The following is a 20,477-nucleotide window of genomic DNA, read 5'->3' as shown; positions in this document are numbered from 1 at the left end:
TTTCTCTAGAGACTCAAAGCGCTTTCCATAGTGAAACCTATTATCTACAAGCTACATTTAAACCAGTATGGGTGGCACTAAGAGCACATGGGTAAAGTGTTTTTCTCAAGGACAACAGCAGTGACTAGGACGGCGGAAGCGGGAATAAACCTGGAACCCCCAGGTTGCTGGCACGGCCGCTCTACCAAGCGTGCCACGCCGCTCCTTAACATGTACTTATAATTGACTCCACTCTCTGAATTACCATGGCTTAACGTCAACACCCACAGGGCTGACGGCTGGCCACGCCCCCACCAGGGAATGCTTGTACTACAACGTCAACTACGAAATGGAGCTGACCAACCAGAGCGGCGTGGAGCGCTGCGAGGGCGACGCCGACAAACGCTCGCACTGTTACGCCTCGTGGACCAATGAGTCGGGCGCCATTGAGCTGGTAAAGAAAGGATGCTGGCTTGACGACTTCAACTGCTACGACCGGTAAAATGCACGCGCAGAGCGTCACTCTGTGTACACGATCTCTGACAAACACTTGGTCATGTTGTGGGCGGGCGAAATGGTGTCGAGAATGTAGGGGGCGTGTCTTAATTTTGCCTATCATGTAACTCGTCCAGTGAGGAGTGTGTGTCCACTGAAGAGAGTCCTCAGGTCTTCTTCTGCTGCTGTGAAGGAAACATGTGCAACAACAAGTTCACGCACTTGCCGGATGCCGCCGGCTCACGTGAGTGTGTGTGTCACCGTTACACACTTACATGTGCGTGTTGTTGTTTTACCTTCATGTGTGTGTGTCAGTCATCCAAGCTCCGACCCCCAGAATCAGCGTGATACACGTCATCTTTTATTGCCTGCTGCCCGTCACAGTGCTGTCAACCATTCTGCTTGCCACTGTATGGATGTACCGCCATCGCAAACCTCCGTACGGACATGTGGACGTCACTGAGGTACACACATACATTTCAAAATAAGTCATATTATGGTTATTTAATGGTACCGCAATTTAAAAAAAGAAGCCTGGTTGTCCTTCAGGACCCAGTTCCTCTGCCTGATTCCCCCCTCTTGGGGTTAAAGCCCCTGCAGTTGCTGGAAGTGAAAGCCAGAGGGCGCTTCGGTTGCGTCTGGAAGGGCCAAATTCTGAACGAGTTTGTGGCCGTCAAGGTGTTCCCTATCCAGGTGCGTGCAAATCGCCACATGTTCAGGTTTGTCACAGGCGTGTTGATGCATGGGTGTCGTTTTGCAGTACAAGATGTCGTGGCAGAACGAGCGGGAGGTGTTTACCACGCCGGGAATGAAGCACGAAAACATACTGAAGTACGTTGGCGCCGAGCAGCGAGGGCGCCACCTAGAGGCCGAACTGTGGCTCATCACAGAGTTTCATGAGCAGGTGGGGCTTAGGAACCAACATGTAGTTGTAGGGCAGGTGTTGACGTGGGTGTTGCTGAATGTCCCGCAGGGTTCGCTCTGCGACTTCCTGAAGGCGAACGTCATCAGTTGGTTAGAGTTGTGTCACATTGGGGTGTCCATGGCGTGTGGTCTGGCGTACCTGCACGAAGATGTACCCCGGAACAAAGGCGAGGGAGCCAAACCCGCAATCGCTCACAGGTATGTCACATCCTCTTTGGTGCGTCAGGGCATGACCTTTGACTCTTGTGCATGTGTATCAGGGACTTCAAGAGCAAGAACATCATGATGCGTTCAGACCTGACCGCCGTCATCGGAGATTTCGGCTTGGCTGTGCCCTTTGAGTCAGGAACGCCGCCCGGTGAGACGCACGGACAGGTGAGACTCTCGTCCTCGGCAACGAAGAGGAGCTCATTACTGAAACGCGCGCGCGTGCACAGGTAGGGACGTGGCGCTACATGGCTCCTGAGGTTCTAGAAGGCGCCATCAACTTCCAGCGGGACGCCTTCCTCAGAATCGACATGTACGCTTTGGGCCTGGTCCTGTGGGAGCTGCTGACACGCTGCAAAGCCGCTGATGGTAAGCGCCGCTCACATAATGCACGGTTTGGTCTGCAGGTCTAATCAAAGCGTGTGTGCGTCAGGTCCAGTAGGCGAGTACATGCTGCCATTCGAGGAGGAAGTAGGTCAGCATCCGTCACTGGAGGACCTTCAGGAAGTTGTTGTCCACAAGAAGTTGAGGCCGGCCTTCAAAGACGTTTGGTTCAAACATAACGTGAGTGGTCATTAAAAAATGTCTAACAAGAAATACACCCTCAGAATGTTTTTTATTGGCCCACGACACATTGGAGAAATAAAAGCGTACACATAAAAATGTCTTCTGCATATTTCATGGATACATTTCCACACGAGTGGTACTCGCACTATCCACACAATGATCCAATAAGCTCCTCCCTTTTCAGGGTCTGTGCCATGTGTGCGAGACGGTGTCGGAATGCTGGGACCACGACGCCGAGGCCCGACTGTCGGCCGGCTGCGTGCAAGAGCGCATGGGCCAAGTGCGTCGCCTCACTAGCGCCGTAGCCCCGCCCACCTTCTCCTCTTCTGTCCCTCCAGTTGTCATGGTAACCAACGTGGACCTCCCGGCCAAAGAGTCCACCATGTGACCAGTAAAACTTTTGGCACACACACACACACATAAGTTCAGGTCCGACTCAGTGAATGATCTCCAGGTACCGCAGCATTTTTTTCTGTCTCTGAAGTGGGTGTCTACCTGCAGCCTCATTGCGTAGCAACCAGCACCAGCTACACCTCAAAGTGACAGGTCTCACTCTTAAACAGGAAGTGATGTCAGAGTGACGCTGCATTGACCTTTCGCTAATCCCCGCCAGTGACTGTTGCCAGGCTTGTCAGCTGAAATTAGGAAGTAATGCACAAGATACCAGAACTACCACAAAAAGGAGTCAGAGAACAGTGATAAAGCTTTTTGTTTATACAACCATTACAAATAAATTTATATTTACACACATATGTACACATAATTACATTTAGTAGTAAAATAGCTAGCTTTAGCGAAGGAGCTAACACATAGCCGATATGCTAGTTTACTCCGGTTAGCGCCACAACTTTCCACAACAATGTACATTGCGAATAATAAGCTAATTTCTTACCTTGAAGCTGGTGTTAAGCCTGGTGGTTTCCGCCGACAACTACATTTTAAATAGCAAAACTTGACCAATAACTTAGAATAATATCGTAAGGAGCTGCACTGAATTGAACCGAGCGCTGTCAGAAGAGACTGCTCTGTGATTGGTGGGGGATGTTTGGCTTCGCGAAAGGTCAATGTTGACTGGTTGTTCAAGACTGAAGTGGGCGGGGTCATGCTACATTCAGGCGTTTGATTGGCTGACAGCGACCAAACTTCTCAGGTAAATTCGTTATGTGGAGGCGGGGTTACCAGACTATGAAATAGGTAGAAGGGACTTATGTGACGGTGCTTAAAGCCTATTGGCCGTTTTTTTCTGGACACTCAACACATGCTGTGCACACACTGCCATTTGTGTTGTTTTCTTTTGACAACTCATCAGGGTGAAAGGTTAAAGGTCATCAGTCACCTGACCACTTTATGTCTACCTCTTTTTTGTCATGTTTAACACTGAAAGGGTCAATCCCCACTTTAAAGATTCCAACATAAACATTGGACTGTTCCTTTTAATGTGCATTTTTAAGTCAGGTGCTTAAAAAAACAACAACAATGTGAACCTCAGTACAGCAAAAATACCTCAGATGAATTTTGTATGTGTTATTTATTTTTGTTTTAATTGAAAAGTTATCCACATTGTAAAAAGTTATAACCCCGGTCTTCTCTCCTCCTCCCTTGTGCATCATCCTGATCAAAACATCACAAAATCTGCAATAATTTAAAAAATGTTCATAGTAAAATGACAAATACGCAGGTTAAAACATACTTGGCCAACAAAGCTGATTCTGATTTCCCAGGTTTGATGCAATGTTCCCCCCACTGTCATGTACCTGTAGCATGTAGCATTGTTAGCATTAGGCAGGTACGGCAAACTGTTAAATCTAATCTTGGCGCATCACAGGGGCCTCCTGCACAACCATCTTGGCGCTGAGAAAGCACGACTCCAAAACAAAATATTTTACTGTTGCAATTGGAAAGTTAAAAGTTCAACAATGCGCACTTCCTGTTGTAAAGTTTGTGAACTGATGGACAGTGATGTTGATGATCCATGTGGAAGGTAGAGGTAATTTCATATTTTTAAATGGTACTTTTTAGAGGAAAAAAATACTATTAAGCGTGAATGTGTGTGTGCTGTCAGATGATTTTTTCTTCTCTTCGTCTACTCAGTCCCAACATGTAGTTTTAACCATCTCTCACACACATTACATAAGGGAAAACAATGATTGAACTTTTTGTATGTGAATAATAAATGGTTGCAATTATCTAATGCTTGTGTTGGAGTTGCATTGTGGGTAAAAAAAAAGGCCGCCGTGGCTTTAGGGAAGGAGGTGAATGTGTCGATGTACGTACATTACAACTTGGATGTTGAACAGCGATGAAAATATTACTATTACAAAGTGAATATGAATAAAACATCACATGATTATCACTGACTTCAAGCTGTTAACATCCTGATAGTGCCACATCATTTATATATTAAAATATATAGAAATATACATGTATGGGACAAATGAGCTGCTATGCTGTGTTGTTGTTTTCAACCAGCTGCCATGTTGACAACATTGCTAGAGGGCGGGTCGACCGTCTGTCACTCACAGCTCACCTCAACTGATGATGTCACAACTCCTCCTCTTGCTCCGTCTCCTCCTCCTCTTGCTCCGTCTCCTCCTCCCCTTTACCTTCTCCTCCTTCTGGGACGACCTCCTTCTCCTTCTCTTCTTCTCCTGCGTCCTTCACTTCCTCCTGCGTGTCCCCTTCTTCTGTCAGTTCTTCCCTCTCTTTACCTTGTCTCTTGTTCACCTCCTCACTCATCCCTCCATCTTCAGTCTCCTCCTCCCTTCCTTCTTCTCCTCCTTGAGTCACCTCCTCTGTCAAATCGTCCCCTCCTCCTTCCCCTTTCTGCTCTTCCATCACTTCCTCTTTTCCCTCTGCTACCTTCTCCCCGCTCCCTGCATCTCCTGCCTCAGTCACCTCCTCACTTTTACCTTCCCCTTCTTCTGTTACCTCCTCACTTCCTCCTCCTGTCTCCTCCTCAACTTTTTCTGTCACCCCCTCTTTCCTAACATCTTCTGTCTCCTCCTCCTCAACTTCTTCTGTCACCCCCTCTTTTCTAACATCTTCTGTCTCCTCCTCCTCAACTTTTTCTGCCACCCCCTCTTTCCTAACATCTTCTGTCTCCTTTTCCTCGACTTCTTCTGTCACCCCCTCTTTTCTAACATCTTCTGTCTCCTCCTCGACTTCTTCTGTCACCCCCTCTTTCCTAACATCTTCTGTCACCCCCTCTTTTCCAAAATCTTCTGTCTCCTCCTCAAGTTCTTCTGTCACCCCCTCTTTTCTAACATCTTCTGTCTCCTCCACCTCCTCCTTAACTTCTTTCTCCTCCTCCTCCTGGTTCCCTTTGCCGCCTCCCTCTTCTGTCACCTCGTCCCCATTTACTTCCTGGACTCCTTCTCCTTCAATCATCTCGTCCTCCCGCTCTGTCTCCCCCTGCTGGCAGTCAGCACGATTATCTTGATCCTGGTCCTCTCGCTTGTCACATGCGGAGTCCAAAGCAGCGTGAGACGGAAAAGCGTCCTCGTTCCTGAGCACACCTGAACACATCATTGTCATCACAACCAGCACTCTTTAAAAAGACTCATTAGGACAGGAGTGTCCAAACTTTTTCCTAGTGTGTGAGTTTGAATGTTGTCTGTTTATCTGTATTGGCCCTGTGATGAGGAATCCAGCTGAGATAGGCTCCAGCACCCCCCGCTTTCTACCGCTTGTCCCTTTTGGGGTCGCGGGGGGTGCTGGAGCCTATCTCAGCTGCATTCGGGCGGAAGGCGGGGTACACCCTGGACAAGTCGCTACCTCATCACAGGGCCAACACAGATAGACAACATTCACACACTAGGGCCAATTTTTTTAGTGTTGCCAATCAACCTATCGTATTGTGAAGCATATATATATATATATGTATATATATATAAAATCAGTATATATTTATATATATATATAATCAGTATATATTTATATAATCAGTGGTTCTTAACCTGGGTTCGATCGAACCCTAGGGGTTCGGTGAGTCGGCCTCAGGGGTTCGGCCAAATAAAAACTTCTCCTTATCGGCGAATTATGGATACCCCCAGTCTTTGCGAGCAATCTTTTTCGAGGGTGCTGGACATAAAAATGAAGATCAGACGTTGCTGTGAAAATGACATGAGAGTGGCACTTGCCAAGGTGAGGCCACGCATATCTAAACTGGTCTCTCAAAGGCAACAGCAGGTGCGTAATTTGTACTGAGTTCATGCACTGTGTTGGTTTTGTTCTTTGAACAAGGTGATGTTCATGCACGGTTAATTTTCTGCACCAGTAAAAAAAAACATAAGTTTGTCTTGGATTTGAAAGGAAAAAAAAAACATTTTATTTTTCACTAAAGAAGGGTTCGGTGAATGCGCATATGAAACTGGTGGGGTTCGGTACCTCCAACAAGGTTAAGAACCACTGGTATATATATATATATATATATATATATATATATATATATATATATATATATATATATATATATATATATATATATTTATATATATATGTGTGTGTGTGTGTGTGTGTGTGTGTGTGAAAGTTACTTCCGTGACGACGTCCCAATATATATATAAATATCAAGCAGCTAAAATGTGCCTAACATAGATAAGTGTGGAGAGAGTGTTCTGCAGTTTTCCCATAATGCGTTGCAATGGATTTAAATGGCTGTGATTTTGATTTATGTGTGGTGCTCAGAATTTTTTTATAATATCCACAAAGGTCAGTGGGCAGGTTGTGTCATATGTAGGGATGATGTTCGTTAAGAAATTATCAATGTCTGATGCCATTATCGAATCCTCTTATCGAACCGATTCCTTATCAAATCTCTTATCGAATCCAGATAGGTTGTTGTGTGTGCACTGAGGTCCAAAAGTCGTAGATGTTGTGTGACCTGGCTGGCACGCTGTTTATATGGAGGAAAAGCGGACGTGACTGAGGACAGCATGCGGCCGTTATAGGGTGAAGGTTTCAGGTGAGAGAGGACACTAAAGGCACGCCCCCAGTGAGCATATAGTGCTGCTATGTGCGTTGTAAATAAAAAAAATTGCAGAAAAACACATCACCAACATGGATGAGGTGCCGCTCACTTTCGACATCCCGGTGAAGCGCACTGTGGAGAAAAAGGGGAGAAGTATGGTAGCGAATCCATACGTACAACGGTGCAAGAGAAGTCGGCTTTTACAATTGTGCTAGCTTACTATGCTAACGGACAGAAACTGCCACCTACGGTGATTTTCAAGGGGAAGACGCTGCCGAAAGAAAAGTTTCCACCTGGAGTCCTCATTAAGGCATGACGAAGAAACTCCAACCGCTGGACATGGGTGTAAACAGGACGTTCAAAGTGAAGTTGTGAGCGTCATGGGAGCGATGGATGACAGACGAACACAGCTTCACGAAAACTGGGAGGCCGCGTCGGGCGAGTTACGCCACAATTTGTGAATGGATCGTGGATGCTTGAGCTAACGTGTCTGCTTGCACTGTTGTTCGAGCTTTCGCAAAAGCCGGCATCTTTTCCGAGGAGCCCCACGGCAACGAGACTGACTTTGAAAATGGCGAGAGGGAATCTAGACTGTTTGATGGAGAACTTGCCCAGCTGTTCATTTCGGACACAGAAGATAAGGACTTTGATGGATTTGTGGATGAAGTTTGATCAAAAAATAATGTGAGTACATTGATAAATACTTCAATAAAGTACAACTGAACTCAGCTTTGCTCCTGCTGCCTTTTTAATACAGCGTCCATGCATGCTAGTGTATGTTTTAAGCTAGCGCATGTTTTGAGGTAGCGTATGTTTAACCATGCCTGCGCCCAAAAATATGCTGCGCCTTATTTATGCGTTAAATACAGAAATAGCACCCGTAACTGACATGGCGGCTTTTAATACGGTGCGCCCTATGGTCGCGAAAATACGGTATAGTGGCTTCGATAACGGGAACCGGTTCTCAAAAAGGGATTCAAATCCATTGAATCGGTTCTTTTCTTATCAAAGCATCGGGAGAACCGGTTTTAGAACATCATCCCTAGTCATATGTGACCATGTGTGTTGACTTTTTGTGTTGGTTGCATTCTTTTTGCGCCATGACTAGGGAAGGTTGATAAATGCTGTGCTGATTTCACTTCAAATCACAATTTATGGTCCTTGACCTAATTTACTCACGTTGACCACAGGATGGTGGAAGATTTGCAGCAATCAGACTGTAAGATAATTAAAAATAATTTGGCAACCCCGCAGCCCAGGTTCCTAATGACGTCTTGCGGGCTAAACTGAAGACGCTGGCGGGCCACACTTGGCCCGTGGGCCGTAGTTTGGACACACCTGCATTAGGAGGACATGTTTACCAGCAGGAGATAGGATGAGCGCTTGAAGGATGTCTGATAACGAGACGATGCCGACGATCCGGGACTCTTCATCGACGACGACCAGCCTGTGAACCTGCAAACGCAAGCGGACATTCAGCATACGTCCGCTTCCTGTTTTCCGAGGACAAATATGGCGGCGTCACCTCAGCTTTCACGATGCGGTCCACTATGGTCTCCAGGGTCTCCACTTTGTTGCACTTCATGACACCTTCAAAGTACTGCGACCTGTGCCGCAGAGCCTGCGTGACGGTCACATCCAGGTTGTTGTACGTCTTCTCTGCCGCCAGGTTCTGCGGGACAAAGGGTTAGTCACGGGTTAGCGGACGGCGTCTCCAACGGCGCGTATGTCGGCTGTACTCACAATCACGTCAAACTTGGAGTAGATGTCCACCACTTGGCCTGCGCACATGCAACATATGACGTTAGCATGGAGATGACACGTGAGACATCAATTTAGTGGTTACCATGGTGATTGACTACTGGTAAGGCGGAGACGCGGCGGTGCGTGAAAACGGAGAGGGCGGTGATGAGGGGCGTGTCCGGGTGGATGAAAGCGATGTTGTCGTAAGTTCCCACATGAAGTTCCTCCAGCGTATTCTTCATGAAGCCGGGCATGGGCATCTCACACACCTGACCAGCAGGGGGCACTTGTTTGTAAAAGACAACATCATGCCAATATGATGCCGCCCCCTGCTGGCGGGGAGGGCACAACACTCACAAAGAGCTGCAGGAACTTGAGGATCCTTTTGTGGGTCAGGATGTAGAGTGCGTTGCCACTCAGAGGGTCGATGACGGGAAGACGATGGATCTTGTTGCGAATCAACGACGACACCGCCTCGAAAATACTGAAAAACAACACTTCTAACTTCCTGCTTCCTCTCACACGCACACACACACACACACGCACGCACGCACACACACACATATTCTTGTCTTTGTTACCTTCTTGAGACCTGAGAAAAATGCCTCCCTCTTTAGGACCAGCCTTTCTAGATATATAAAGATTTGTATTTACAACATTATTAATATATGCTGTACATACTATGAAAATATAAAAAAAATCTTGTGAAAAATGACTTGGAATTTCACAAGAAAAAGGTCACAATTTGACAAGAAAACTTATAATTTTGGCAGTTTTATAATAAAAGTCGTCATTTTACTCAACGCAAGTCAAAATTTTACAAGAAAAACGGAACATTTGTACGATATTATGATAGAAGTTGGAATTTTACTCAATAACAGTCGCAGTTTTACAAGAGAAGCTTAACATTTTGGCAATTTTATGAAAAGAGTCGCAATTTTACTTGACAAAAGTCACAATAGTTAAAAGAAAACTTTAAAATTTCTGCCATATTATAATAATTTTACTCAAAAAAATTCACTATATTACAAAAACAAAAAAATTGGCAAAATTGTGATGAAAGTCAAATTTTTGTATGAGAAATGTCGCCATTTTGCATTAAAAAGTAATACTTTTACATAAAAAAGTAATACATTTATGAGGAAATATTGCAATATTACAGAAACAATATGAGAAATTGTCCCCAATTTTATAAGAAAGATGTCAACACATTGTGAGAAAAAGACTGTTTTTAGTAAATTTTTGGTTTGTAATTGTTTTTTAATCGTCATTACTTACTTCAAGTTATTACAGTATCTCTCTATATACATATTTATTTTTTTTTTTTAATTAATTTTGGCCAAAGGGGGCGCATTTCAATTTCTTACACACACTTGTTATTACATATGTTGGCCAAAGGGGGCGCATTTCAATTTCTTACACATACTTGTTATTTCATATGTTGACCAGAGGGGGAGCACTTTTAAAATCCCTCCTTTTTGGGTCCACCCTAATTTTATTAGAGTTCACCACCAGGGGTGCAAATGAGACATTCTCTATTAGATGCAATGGTTTTCCGTATTGGGACCATGATTTCGATCCTAACTTGTTCACCGGTTCTCATATGGAAGGTACTTTTCCTTGTTGATGTCTCAAAGAAATACAAGAACACACACACGCACACGCACGCACACTCACACCCACACGCAGAGCGATCTACCTGGCATCAGGTGAGATGTGGACCAGAGGCTTGAAGGTCTCCTGCAGGTAAAGTTCTGTCAACATGGACAAATGTCAGCATTTCACATATAGAAATAGACAGAGTAGAAAACAATAACGTCAAAGCAAACCTCTCCAGGTCTCGATCTTGTGTTCTTCTAGCTCGTAAATCTGAACCTGAAATATAAAACACTCATCTGTTGACACAAATACACTAGACACACTTGGGATGGTGTGTGTGTGTGTGTGTGTGTGTGTGTGTGTGTGTGTGTGTGTTTTACCATGGGTGACTTGTAGTATCTGGTTAGGATGTTGATGAAGTCTGTGATAGTCAACATTCCTGAAAGAGACAAAAACACTGTCACCCACTAAGTGTGTGTGTGTGTGCTTGCATGTGTGTGTGTGTGTGTGAATACCCACCAACAAAACTTTGCTTCTTAGTTTCCCACAAAGGAGCAGCACGCACGCCATTAGCGACCAAAGCAAAGAACGCTTTCTTCACCTGCAACACAAATGTGGCTACAGTTGTTAGTAAAGTGTCACTTATCCACCAGTCACATGTCAGGCATGTGTCAGTCATCCATCAGGGACCGGTCAGTCATCTTGCCGACTGGAAGTTAGTCACATATCAGTCGGATGACCAGTCATGGGTCACTCTAGTGTCAGTCACGCATTAGTTAACGTGTCACTCAGGTCAGTGACATGTCTGTCGTGTGTCAGTTTAGTGACATGTCTGTTGTGTGTCAGTTTAGTGACAGTCATGTGTCAGTTCAGTGACATGTCTGTTGTGTGTCAGTTCAGTGACATGTCTAATGTGTGTCAGTTTAGTGACGTGTCAGTTTAGTGACGTGTCAGTCATGTGTCAGCTCAGTGGCATGTCTGTCGTTTTGTTTTAGTGATGTATCAGTCATGTGTCAGTTTAGTGACAGTCATGTGTCAGTTTAGTGACATGTCTGTTGTGGGTCAGTTTAGTGACGTGTCAGTCATGTGTCAGTTCAGTGGCATGTCTGTCGTGTCATTTTAGTGATGTATCAGTCATGTGTCATTTTAGTGACAGTCATGTGTCAGTTCAGTGACGTGTCTGTCGTGTGTCAGTTCAGTGACTTGTCAGTTGTCAGTTTAGTGACAGTTCAGTGACATGATTGTCGTGTGTCAGTTTAGTTATGTCAGTCATGTGTCGGTTCAGTGGCAAGTCTGTTGTGTGTCAGTTTAGTGACGTATCAGTTCAGTGACAGTCATACGCCAGTTCAGTGACATGTCTGTTGTGTGTCAGTTTAGTAACGTATCAGTCGTGTGTCAGTTTAATAACGTATCGTATCATTCATGTGTCAGTTTAGTGACGTATCAGTCGTGTGTCAGTTTAGTGACAGTCATGTGTCAGTTTAGTGACAGTCATGTGTCAGTTTAGTGACAGTCATGTGTCAGTTCAGTGACGTGTCTGTCATGTGTCAGTTCAGTGACATGTCTGTTGTGTGTCAGTTTAGTTATGTCAGTCATGTGTCGGTTCAGTGGCAAGTCTGTTGTGTGTCAGTTTAGTGACGTATCAGTCATGTGTCAGTTCAGTGACAGTCATGTGCCAGTTCAGTGACATGTCTGTTGTGTGTCAGTTTAGTAATGTATCAGTCGTGTGTCAGTTTAGTGACAGTCATGTGTCAGTTCAGTGACTTGTCAGTTGTCAGTTTACTGACGTATCAGTCGTGTGTCAGTTTAGTGACAGTCATGTGTCAGTTCAGTGACATGTCTGTCGTGTGTTAGTTTAGTTATGTCAGTCATGTGTCGGTTCAGTGGCAAGTCTGTTGTGTGTCAGTTTAGTAATGTATCAGTCATGTGTCAGTTCAGTGACATGTCTGTTGTGTGTCACTTTAGTAACGTATCAGTCATGTGTCAGTTCAGTGACATGTCTGTTGTGTGTCAGTTTAGTAACGTATCAGTCATGTGTCAGTTCAGTGACATGTCTGTTGTGTGTCAGTTTAGTGACCTATCAGTCGTGTGTCAGTTCAGTGACATGTCTGCTGTGTGTCAGTTCAGTGGCATGTCTGTCGTGTGTCAGTTCAGTACCATTTCAGTCATGTGTCAGTTTCGTGACGTGTCAGTTATGTGTCACTTCAGTGGTGTGTCATTCATGTCTTAGTTCAGTGTCAATCACGTCATATGAGTCAATCATTCTGCCCTGTCAAGTAACATGTCGTCTGTCAACTGTTATGTATGTTACTTTATTGTTAGTCATGAATCATACATGTGTCACTTCATTTTAAATCATGTGTTAACCACATCATTTAAGTGTCATCTATCACTGACCTGTCACTCATGTATCACTCCTGTTAGTAATCAATTACTCACGTGTTAGTCATGTTTTAATGACTCAGGTATCAGTGATCCATCAGTGACATGTCAATCATTCAGGTACTGTAAGTCATATATCTGTTACATTTCAATCATGTCAGACATCCTGAAATCATGCTTCAGTCATGTGTCAATCATCCATTATTGAGCGACATCAGTCACATGTCAACCCGTCAGTCAGGTCACTCATGCATTACTCACATGTCAGTCATCCTTGAGTGATCCGTGATTCACACCTGTATGTAAGTCATGTGGGCGTCATATAGCGGCCATTCGTGTGTTACTGCATCAGTCACATGTCAGTGTAAGTGGCAGGTGTCACCTGTAGCGTGGTGTCAAAGACCACCAGTTTGGAGCTGGTGGGGATGATGTCGTAACACTTGTGACACTTCATGAAGCGCATGTAGATGTCTCTCTCTGAGTCGGCACACACTGACAACACACACACACACACACTTCAATCGACATGTTGTTTAAATTTTGCACATATCCTGAGCCCCGTCTTACCGCCATCGTCCAGGGGGCGCCGCTCAGACTCACCCCCAGCCTCCACCTACATCGACAACATTGTTAGTTTTACACCTGAACCTAATGGTCAGATGTTTAGGAAGTGCTATGATCTTCTGGTGATGCGGGGATGACAGCAGTTATCTTTTTCAAAAAGTGAGCATATAGGAATCATCTGCACTACGACGCCATATTGGCAACATTTACATACTATGGAGAATATAATTATTAGCGTTACATAAGAGGAAAGGCTACTATTTAGCATGCAAGTCATCACTGATAAAGCGATGTAAGCTAGCACCGACCTGAACGTCGTCGTTCATTTTCTTTCTTTCTTTTCTACAGCGCTCGTTAGCTTTTAAAGATGTGATGCAGGTTAAAGCTCACGGCTCCATCTTCACCCCCAAGCTGATTTGCCGCGAAACGCCTCGTCCCTTGTCGGTAGAGATTGCCTCTCGGTGTAAGGTGGCGTCAAGGTAACGAGGTTAACACGCACTACATCCGGTGTTTTGCCGCAATAAGAGCATGTACGAACACTACTTTCACACCTGCGGTGCTGGTGAAAGCGGAAGAGGCGGTGGCAGCCGGCAAGAGAAGTGTTGCCCAGTGTCAGGGGGTGAGGAGAAGGAACGCAGCCTCCTGGTCTCCGGACGCCTCGGCTCCGTCAGGTAATTCTCCAGTTGGTAGGCAGGGGGAGATTGGGCAGGGGCAGGTGGGGAGGACAGGGTGTAGGCTGGTTGGTGGGGAGTGGAAGAAGCGGAGAAAGATTTTCAAAATAAAAGTGTGATTAGGAGTGGTCACGTGACCATCAGCAGCAACACACCTCTAGCCTTGCTCCTCTTGCTGCGTGAGAAGAGTTTCATGCTGATGGGGGACGAAGACATTTGCTGGTTCGATTCCCTTGGGGTCGACTTGAAGATCCCACTAAAGCTCAGTCTAACACACACACACACACACACACTCCAGGATTTAATCATGTTGCCAATCTGTCGGCTGTCAATCACATGATCACCTGCGAGGAGGTTTGGGCGGAGACTCCGCAGCCTGGAAAGGGAAGCTGGTCTTAGCTGAGGTGGGACTCGTCCTGGAGGTGGAGCTGGCGGGCGGTGCTGAGCGGGGACTGCTTGGTCGGCTCGCCCAATGGAAGAAGCTCCTGGTGGGGCTGAGCTCCCCCTGCAGGACGAGAACACATGGGACCACCTGATCACATGACCAGCTGATTAGCCACATCGTAGTCGTCACGCCCACTTTTTACCTTCGAGACTTTGTCCCTCTGCACTCGGCCCGGCTCGTCCAGGGAAGACATTCCCAACACGCTGAGGTCCTACGGCGGAATTAAGGAATGTCACATCCAAAGGTCAAAGGTCACGTGCGCTTGTTGTAGCATAACGACAAAATGGGGAAATTTAGCAATCACACAAAAGGAAGTCAACTACGACATGAGAAGAATGAAACTGAAGTGAGCCCAGAGAGTTCACAAGAGTCAACTCTGACATGAGAATCAACTGTCATGAGAGGTACTGTATATACTAATGTGAGCTCAGATGTGAGAGTCAACTATGACATGAGAGCCCAAGAGTCAGCTGCGACATGAGAACCTCAGAAGTCAAAACGATCAGATGACAGTCAACAATGACATGAGAATCAACGGTGCCTAAGGCGACATGAGAGCCAAGAGGGTCAATTTTGACATGAGAACCTAAACAAATGCCATGAGAGTCTGGGGAGTCTATTCTGACACAAGAGTTAAGAGAGACAACTGGACAACCAACTATGACATGAGAATCAACTACGACATGAGAATTAACTATGACGCAAGAATCAACTGTGATATGAGAGTCAACTATGACATGAGAATCAATGGTGCCTAGGGCGACATGAGAGCCAAGAGGGTCAATTTTGACATGAGAACCTAAACAAATGCAATGAGAGTCTGGGGAGTCAATTCTGACACAAGAGTTAAGAGAGACAACTAGACAACCAACAATGACATGAGAATCAACTATGACATGAGAATTAACTATGACACGAGAATCAACTGTGACATGAGAACCTACAAAGTTCAATGGAGAGTCAACTTTCACATGAGAGCCTAACACGACATGAGTCAACTGCGGCATGAGAACCTAGAAAATGAAACATGTCAACAATGGCCAGACATGAGAGTCAACATGTCATAAGAGCCAGCTGCGACATGAGCGCCTCGGAAGACAACCCTAAGATGACAGTTAACTGTGACATGAGAAGCAACTGTGACATGAGAACCTACAGAATTACTAGATTGTCAACTACGACATGAGAGCCTAACGCAACATGAGAGCCCAGACCGTCAATTTTGAGATGAGAACCTAGAAAATATGCCATAAGAGTCTGGGGAGTCAAATCTGACAGGAGAGTTAAGAGAGACAACCAACTATGACATGAGAATGAACTATGACGTGAGAATTAACTGTGATGTGAGAATTAACTATGACGTGAGAATCAACTGTGATATGAGAGTCACCTATGACATGAGAATCAACGGTGCCAAAGGCGAGATGAGAGCCAAGAGGGTCAATTTTGACATGAGAACCTAAACAAATGCCATGAGAGTCTGGGGAGTCAATTCTGACACGAGAGTTAAGAGAGACAACTAGACAACCAACAATGACATGAGAATCAACTATGACATGAGAATTATCTATGACACGAGAATCAACTGTGACATGAGAACCTACAAAGTGAACTGGGGAGTCAACTTTGACATGAGAGCCTAACACAACATGAGTCAACTACGACATGAGAGCCAGGAGTCAACTGCGGCATGAGAATCTAGAAAATGAAATATGTCAACAATGGCCAGACATGAGAGTCAACATGTCAAAAGAGCCAGCTGCGACATGAGCGCCTCGGAAGTCAACCCTAAGATGACAGTCAAATATGACATGAGAATCAACTGTGACATGAGAACCTACAGAATTACTAGATTGTCACCCACGACATGAGAGCCTAACGCAACATGAGAGTCAAGAGAGTCAACTTTGACATGAGAAGCTAGAAAATATGCTATGAGAGTCTGGGGAGTGAATTCTGACACGAGAGTTAAGGAAGAGACTGCTAAAGAATCAATTATGACATGAGAAACAACTGGACATTGGAGGCCATTACTATTGTGAGCCAAGAATTGAGAATCAACTGTGACATAAGAACCTACATAGTTAATGGAGAGTCGAAATTGACATGAGAGCCTAACGCGACATGAGAACCAAGAGAGTCAACTTTGACATGAGAGTCTTGAAGGTCAACTTCAACATGAGAATCAATTATGAAAAAAGAGGCTTATACTATTTTGAGCCCAGACATGAGTCTCCAATGTCATGAGAGCCAAAGAGTCAGCTGCAACATGAGAGCCTCAGAAGTCAAAACCCTGAGATGAGAGTCAACTCTGACATGAAAGTCAACTATGACGTGGGAGCCTTTGGAAGTCAACCCTAAGATGAGAGTCAACTAGGACATGAGAATCTGCAGAATTAAAAGAGAGTCAACTCCAACATGAGAGCCTAATGCGAGATGAGAGCCAAGATGATCAACTTTCAAATGAGAACCTAGGAAATATGCCAAGAGAGTCTGGGGAGTCAATTCTGACATGAGAGTTAAAGGGGAACTGCACTTTTTTGGGGGAATTTTGCCTAAAAAATTGGGCTTCATTATGAAAGACAAGAACACATTTGTATTTTTTTAATTAGGATTTTAAAGATGATAAAAAAAATGCTTGGAAGATGCGGCTAATGGGAGTCACCGTTGTAGCCTTCAAAGCCCTCTAAAACAACTACAAAACATTCCTTCAACGTTTTATATACACACTGCAAGTCTATATATATAATGTAATAACAGACACGTTCATAACAATATGTAATATGTTCAATATTTACTGTATTTTGATCATTTTAATCATTTCTGTTTCCATAGCAGCGCTCTTCTGACTTCCAGTGTGTTACTACTTCCGGGTACAAAACGCTTGTGCGTCTTCTAATCATGGCAGACTTGGTTCTGCCATGATTAGAAAGAAGCACAAGACGATTTTGTACAGGAAGTAGTCACAAACTACTTGGAAGTAGAAGAGCTGCTGCTTCTGGCAAACATGAAGAAGAGGGTGAGACGTTGGAGCAGACGGAAGCCGAGAGAGTGAGGTGAAAGCCACACAAAGCTGATTATCATACCACTACGGTATGAAAATCAACTGACATGAGATCCAAGAGTCAACTATATTAACACGTGAGCCTCGTACAACATGAGCATCAACTACGGCATGAGAGTCTAGAGAATCAGCTTTGACATGAGAGCATGCAGAGTCAATTCTGACATGAGAATTAAAAGAGACAACTGGAGAGCCAACTATGACATGAGAATTAACTGACAAAAGATCCTAGTTGGTCAACTATAGCCTGAGAACCAGGAGTAAACGACATCCCCATGAGCATCTCATAGAGCATTGAGAGTCAACTATAACATGAGAGCCTAGAGAGTCAACTGTGACATGAGAGCCTAGAGAGCCAACTATGCCACATGAGCCAGTAGTCAACTGTGACATGACAACCTACAAAATGAAATATTCCATGAGAGTCTGGGGAGTTCATTCTGACATGAGAGTGAAGAGACAAGAAGCAACTGTGACACAAGAGTCGACTATGACATGAGAATCTCCTGACATAAGAGTCCAGTAAGTCCACTACGGTATGAGAATCAACTGACATGACATCCAAGAGTCAACTATATCAACACGAGAGCCTCGTACAACATGAGCATCAACTATGTATGGCATGAGAGCCTAGAGAATCAGCTTTGACATGAGAGCATGCAGAGTCAATTCTGACATGAGAATTAAAAGAGACAACTGGAGGGACAACTATGACATGAGAATTAACTGACAAAATATCCTGGTTGGTCAACTACAGTGTGAGAACCAGGAGTCAACGACATCCACATGAGCGTCTTGTACAACATTGAGAGTCAACTATAACATGAGAGCCTAGAGCAACATTACACGGCGGGCCAAAATTGGCCTGCCGTGTAATTTCACTTGGCCCTTGAGGCGATATCAAATTAACACTAGAGCTGGCCCACCGCTTTCACCGCTAATTCTCATACTTGCCAACCCTCCCACGAGACTCCCAAATTTCAGTGCCCCTCCCGAAAATCGTCACCGCCGCTTTTCATCCAGTCCAACGAGTGCTGGCCCAGTCACATAATATGTGCGGCTTCTGCACGCGCACACAAGAGAATGCAAAGCATACTTGATCAACAGCCATACAGGTTACACTGAGGGTGGCCGTATGAACAACTTTAACACTGTTAGAAATATACGCCACACTGTGAACCCACACCAAACAAGAATGACAAACACATGTTGGGAGAACATCCGCACAGTAACACAACATAAACACAACAGAACAAATACCCAGAACCCTTTGCAGCACTAACTCTTCCGGGACGCTACTGGTGGTAGCGGGGGGTGTATATTGTCTAAAAAGGCATTTTCCCATCGATAACGTGACATCATCGCACTCGGAATGTATATATTTATATACAGCCCTGCCCCCGGACACATTTTTTTAACCCAATGCGGCCCCCTAGTCAAAAAGTTTGGGGACCCCTGGCCTAGGGCGTCTACTATAACATGAGAGCCAAGAGAAACAACCATGACATAATACCCAGAACCAGGACATGGGATCAACCATTTCATGCGAACCAAGAGAGTTGAGTCCATTATGAGAATCAACTGACATGAGAGCTAAGATCAATCAATCAATCAATGTTTATTTATATAGCCCTAAATCACAAGTGTCTCAAAGGGCTGCACAAGCCACAACGACATCCTCGGTACAGAGCCCACATAAGGGCAAGGAAAACTCACCCCAGTGGGACGTCGATGTGAATGACTATGAGAAACCTTGGAGAGGACCGCATATGTGGGTAACCCCCCTCCCCCCTCTAGGGGAGACCGAAAGCAATGGATGTCGAGTGGGTCTGACATAATATTGTGAAAGTCCAGTCCATAGTGGATCTAACATAATAGTGAGAGTCCAGTCCATAAGACAGTGCAAATTATAAAGTGGACTACAAGATGAGAAAATCCTGACTGATAATGTAAAGCAAGTTTACCTTCTTGTTGTCAGTCTGCTGTGGAGTGTCCATCTGCCTTCTTTCCACTCTCACTTCTTTCTGCCTCTCTGTGGTCCACAACAGCCAATCAGCGTATTAGTACAAAGTGTGTTTGCATGTGTGTGTTTTAGGTTAGGAGTCAGAAAACCTGACATGACGTCAAACCAGCTGTGAAGGACCCTCAACACGTACGTAGGAGGGCACCTCCTCCAAGATGCCTTGAGGGTCAGAAGAGGAGATAAGAGCGCGCTGACAACAAACAGTCGCCTGACAGACAAGATGGAGGGCAGATTGTCTTGTTGATGGTGGCCCAGGTGCTGTCGGTGTTTTGCACCGTTTCTCAATTGTCAAGCGCGACCTTTGAACTCCGACAAGTTCATTCTCACAGCGTCATCATGTTGACGTTGTCGCCAGAGAACACACGCGGCAGCGCTTCCCACCAAACGTGTCACGTGACCCATCCTCATGTTTTCAAGATGACAAGGCCACGCCCCTTTAACTGTCAGTCATTCTCGCAAACGTCTATGGAGTTTGTAAACAATTGTCATGTGTCACTCACAGGCATCAGGAGTCTGAGCGGCCTCCCCCTATTGTTCTTCCTCCTGTCCGCCTCCTCTTCCTCCTTCTCTGCATTGCTCGCCTTCATCTTCATCAGGTCCACAGACCTAGTCCCGGTGGCTCAAAGGTCGACAGAAGAAGAGGAGTCGCTGGAAGAATCCACTAACTGCGCAACAGGAAGTAGCCAGAATACATCACGCGACGCAACTGCTCTCACTTTGGACCGGAGGAGAGGAGACCCCTACTGTTACCATGACTACCATTTCTGTTGTCATGACGACTGCAGCCAGGACAGTTCCAACTCCTCTCTGTGCTGATGCTGTTAGCTCCACGTGGATCACATCAT

The 20,477-nt window shown here is 45.1% G+C and overlaps 2 protein-coding genes across 4 annotated transcripts in view; one reads left to right on the top strand and one right to left on the bottom strand.

Annotated features, from left to right (window-relative positions):
• The window catches only part of LOC133630079 (activin receptor type-2B-like), an 18,551-nt gene extending 14,193 nt beyond the window's left edge, over positions 1-4,358 (top strand). Inside the window, exons 2-11 of one of the 2 annotated variants that reach the window (XM_062021352.1) lie at positions 270-477; positions 612-718; positions 790-938; positions 1,024-1,167; positions 1,235-1,378; positions 1,448-1,596; positions 1,659-1,773; positions 1,836-1,974; positions 2,039-2,169; positions 2,357-4,358. In XM_062021352.1, coding sequence (XP_061877336.1) covers positions 270-477; positions 612-718; positions 790-938; positions 1,024-1,167; positions 1,235-1,378; positions 1,448-1,596; positions 1,659-1,773; positions 1,836-1,974; positions 2,039-2,169; positions 2,357-2,560 — 1,490 coding nt within the window. In that variant the 3' untranslated portion in view covers positions 2,561-4,358. Of the gene's footprint in view, positions 1-269; positions 478-611; positions 725-789; positions 939-1,023; positions 1,168-1,234; positions 1,379-1,447; positions 1,597-1,658; positions 1,774-1,835; positions 1,975-2,038; positions 2,170-2,356 lie in introns of both variants that reach the window. The other variant, XM_062021351.1, reaches the window with a different exon arrangement.
• On the bottom strand, positions 2,212-20,477 carry LOC133630075 (5'-AMP-activated protein kinase subunit gamma-2-like). 2 transcript variants are annotated; one of them, XM_062021346.1, is made up of 17 exons: positions 20,133-20,477; positions 14,688-14,756; positions 14,445-14,605; positions 14,256-14,368; positions 13,981-14,165; positions 13,433-13,478; positions 13,248-13,357; positions 11,003-11,084; positions 10,864-10,922; positions 10,714-10,759; positions 10,584-10,638; positions 9,242-9,392; positions 8,988-9,153; positions 8,885-8,922; positions 8,667-8,813; positions 8,503-8,596; positions 2,212-5,687 (listed from the first exon to the last, which is right to left on the bottom strand). In XM_062021346.1, exons 1-17 carry the CDS (start codon positions 20,223-20,225, stop codon positions 4,714-4,716), a joined length of 2,589 nt encoding a protein of 862 aa, XP_061877330.1. In that variant the 5' UTR covers positions 20,226-20,477; the 3' UTR covers positions 2,212-4,713. The 2 variants fall into 2 exon arrangements, with proteins under 2 accessions (XP_061877330.1, XP_061877331.1); XM_062021347.1 differs by having other exon boundaries at positions 9,242-9,368.

The sequence above is a fragment of the Entelurus aequoreus genome, linkage group LG15 (genome assembly GCF_033978785.1).
Source record: "Entelurus aequoreus isolate RoL-2023_Sb linkage group LG15, RoL_Eaeq_v1.1, whole genome shotgun sequence".
NCBI classification, from domain to species: Eukaryota; Metazoa; Chordata; class Actinopteri; order Syngnathiformes; family Syngnathidae; genus Entelurus; species Entelurus aequoreus.
Note: the sequence above shows the minus strand (reverse complement) of the source record. Positions and strands in the feature narration are given on the sequence as shown.

Excerpts from the sequence above, each read along its gene's own strand:
- LOC133630075 (XM_062021346.1), bottom strand. The coding sequence starts at position 20,225 with ATGAAGATGAAGGCGAGCAATGCAGAGAAGGAGGAAGAGGAGGCGGAC. Across the intron at positions 14,606-14,687 it reads AGAGGGACAAAGTCTCGAAG|GGGGAGCTCAGCCCCACCAG; the intron begins GTAAAAAGTGGG and ends CTCGTCCTGCAG. Across the intron at positions 8,923-8,987 it reads ACCAGTAGTCAATCACCATG|GCCAAGTGGTGGACATCTAC; the intron begins GTAACCACTAAA and ends GCATGTGCGCAG.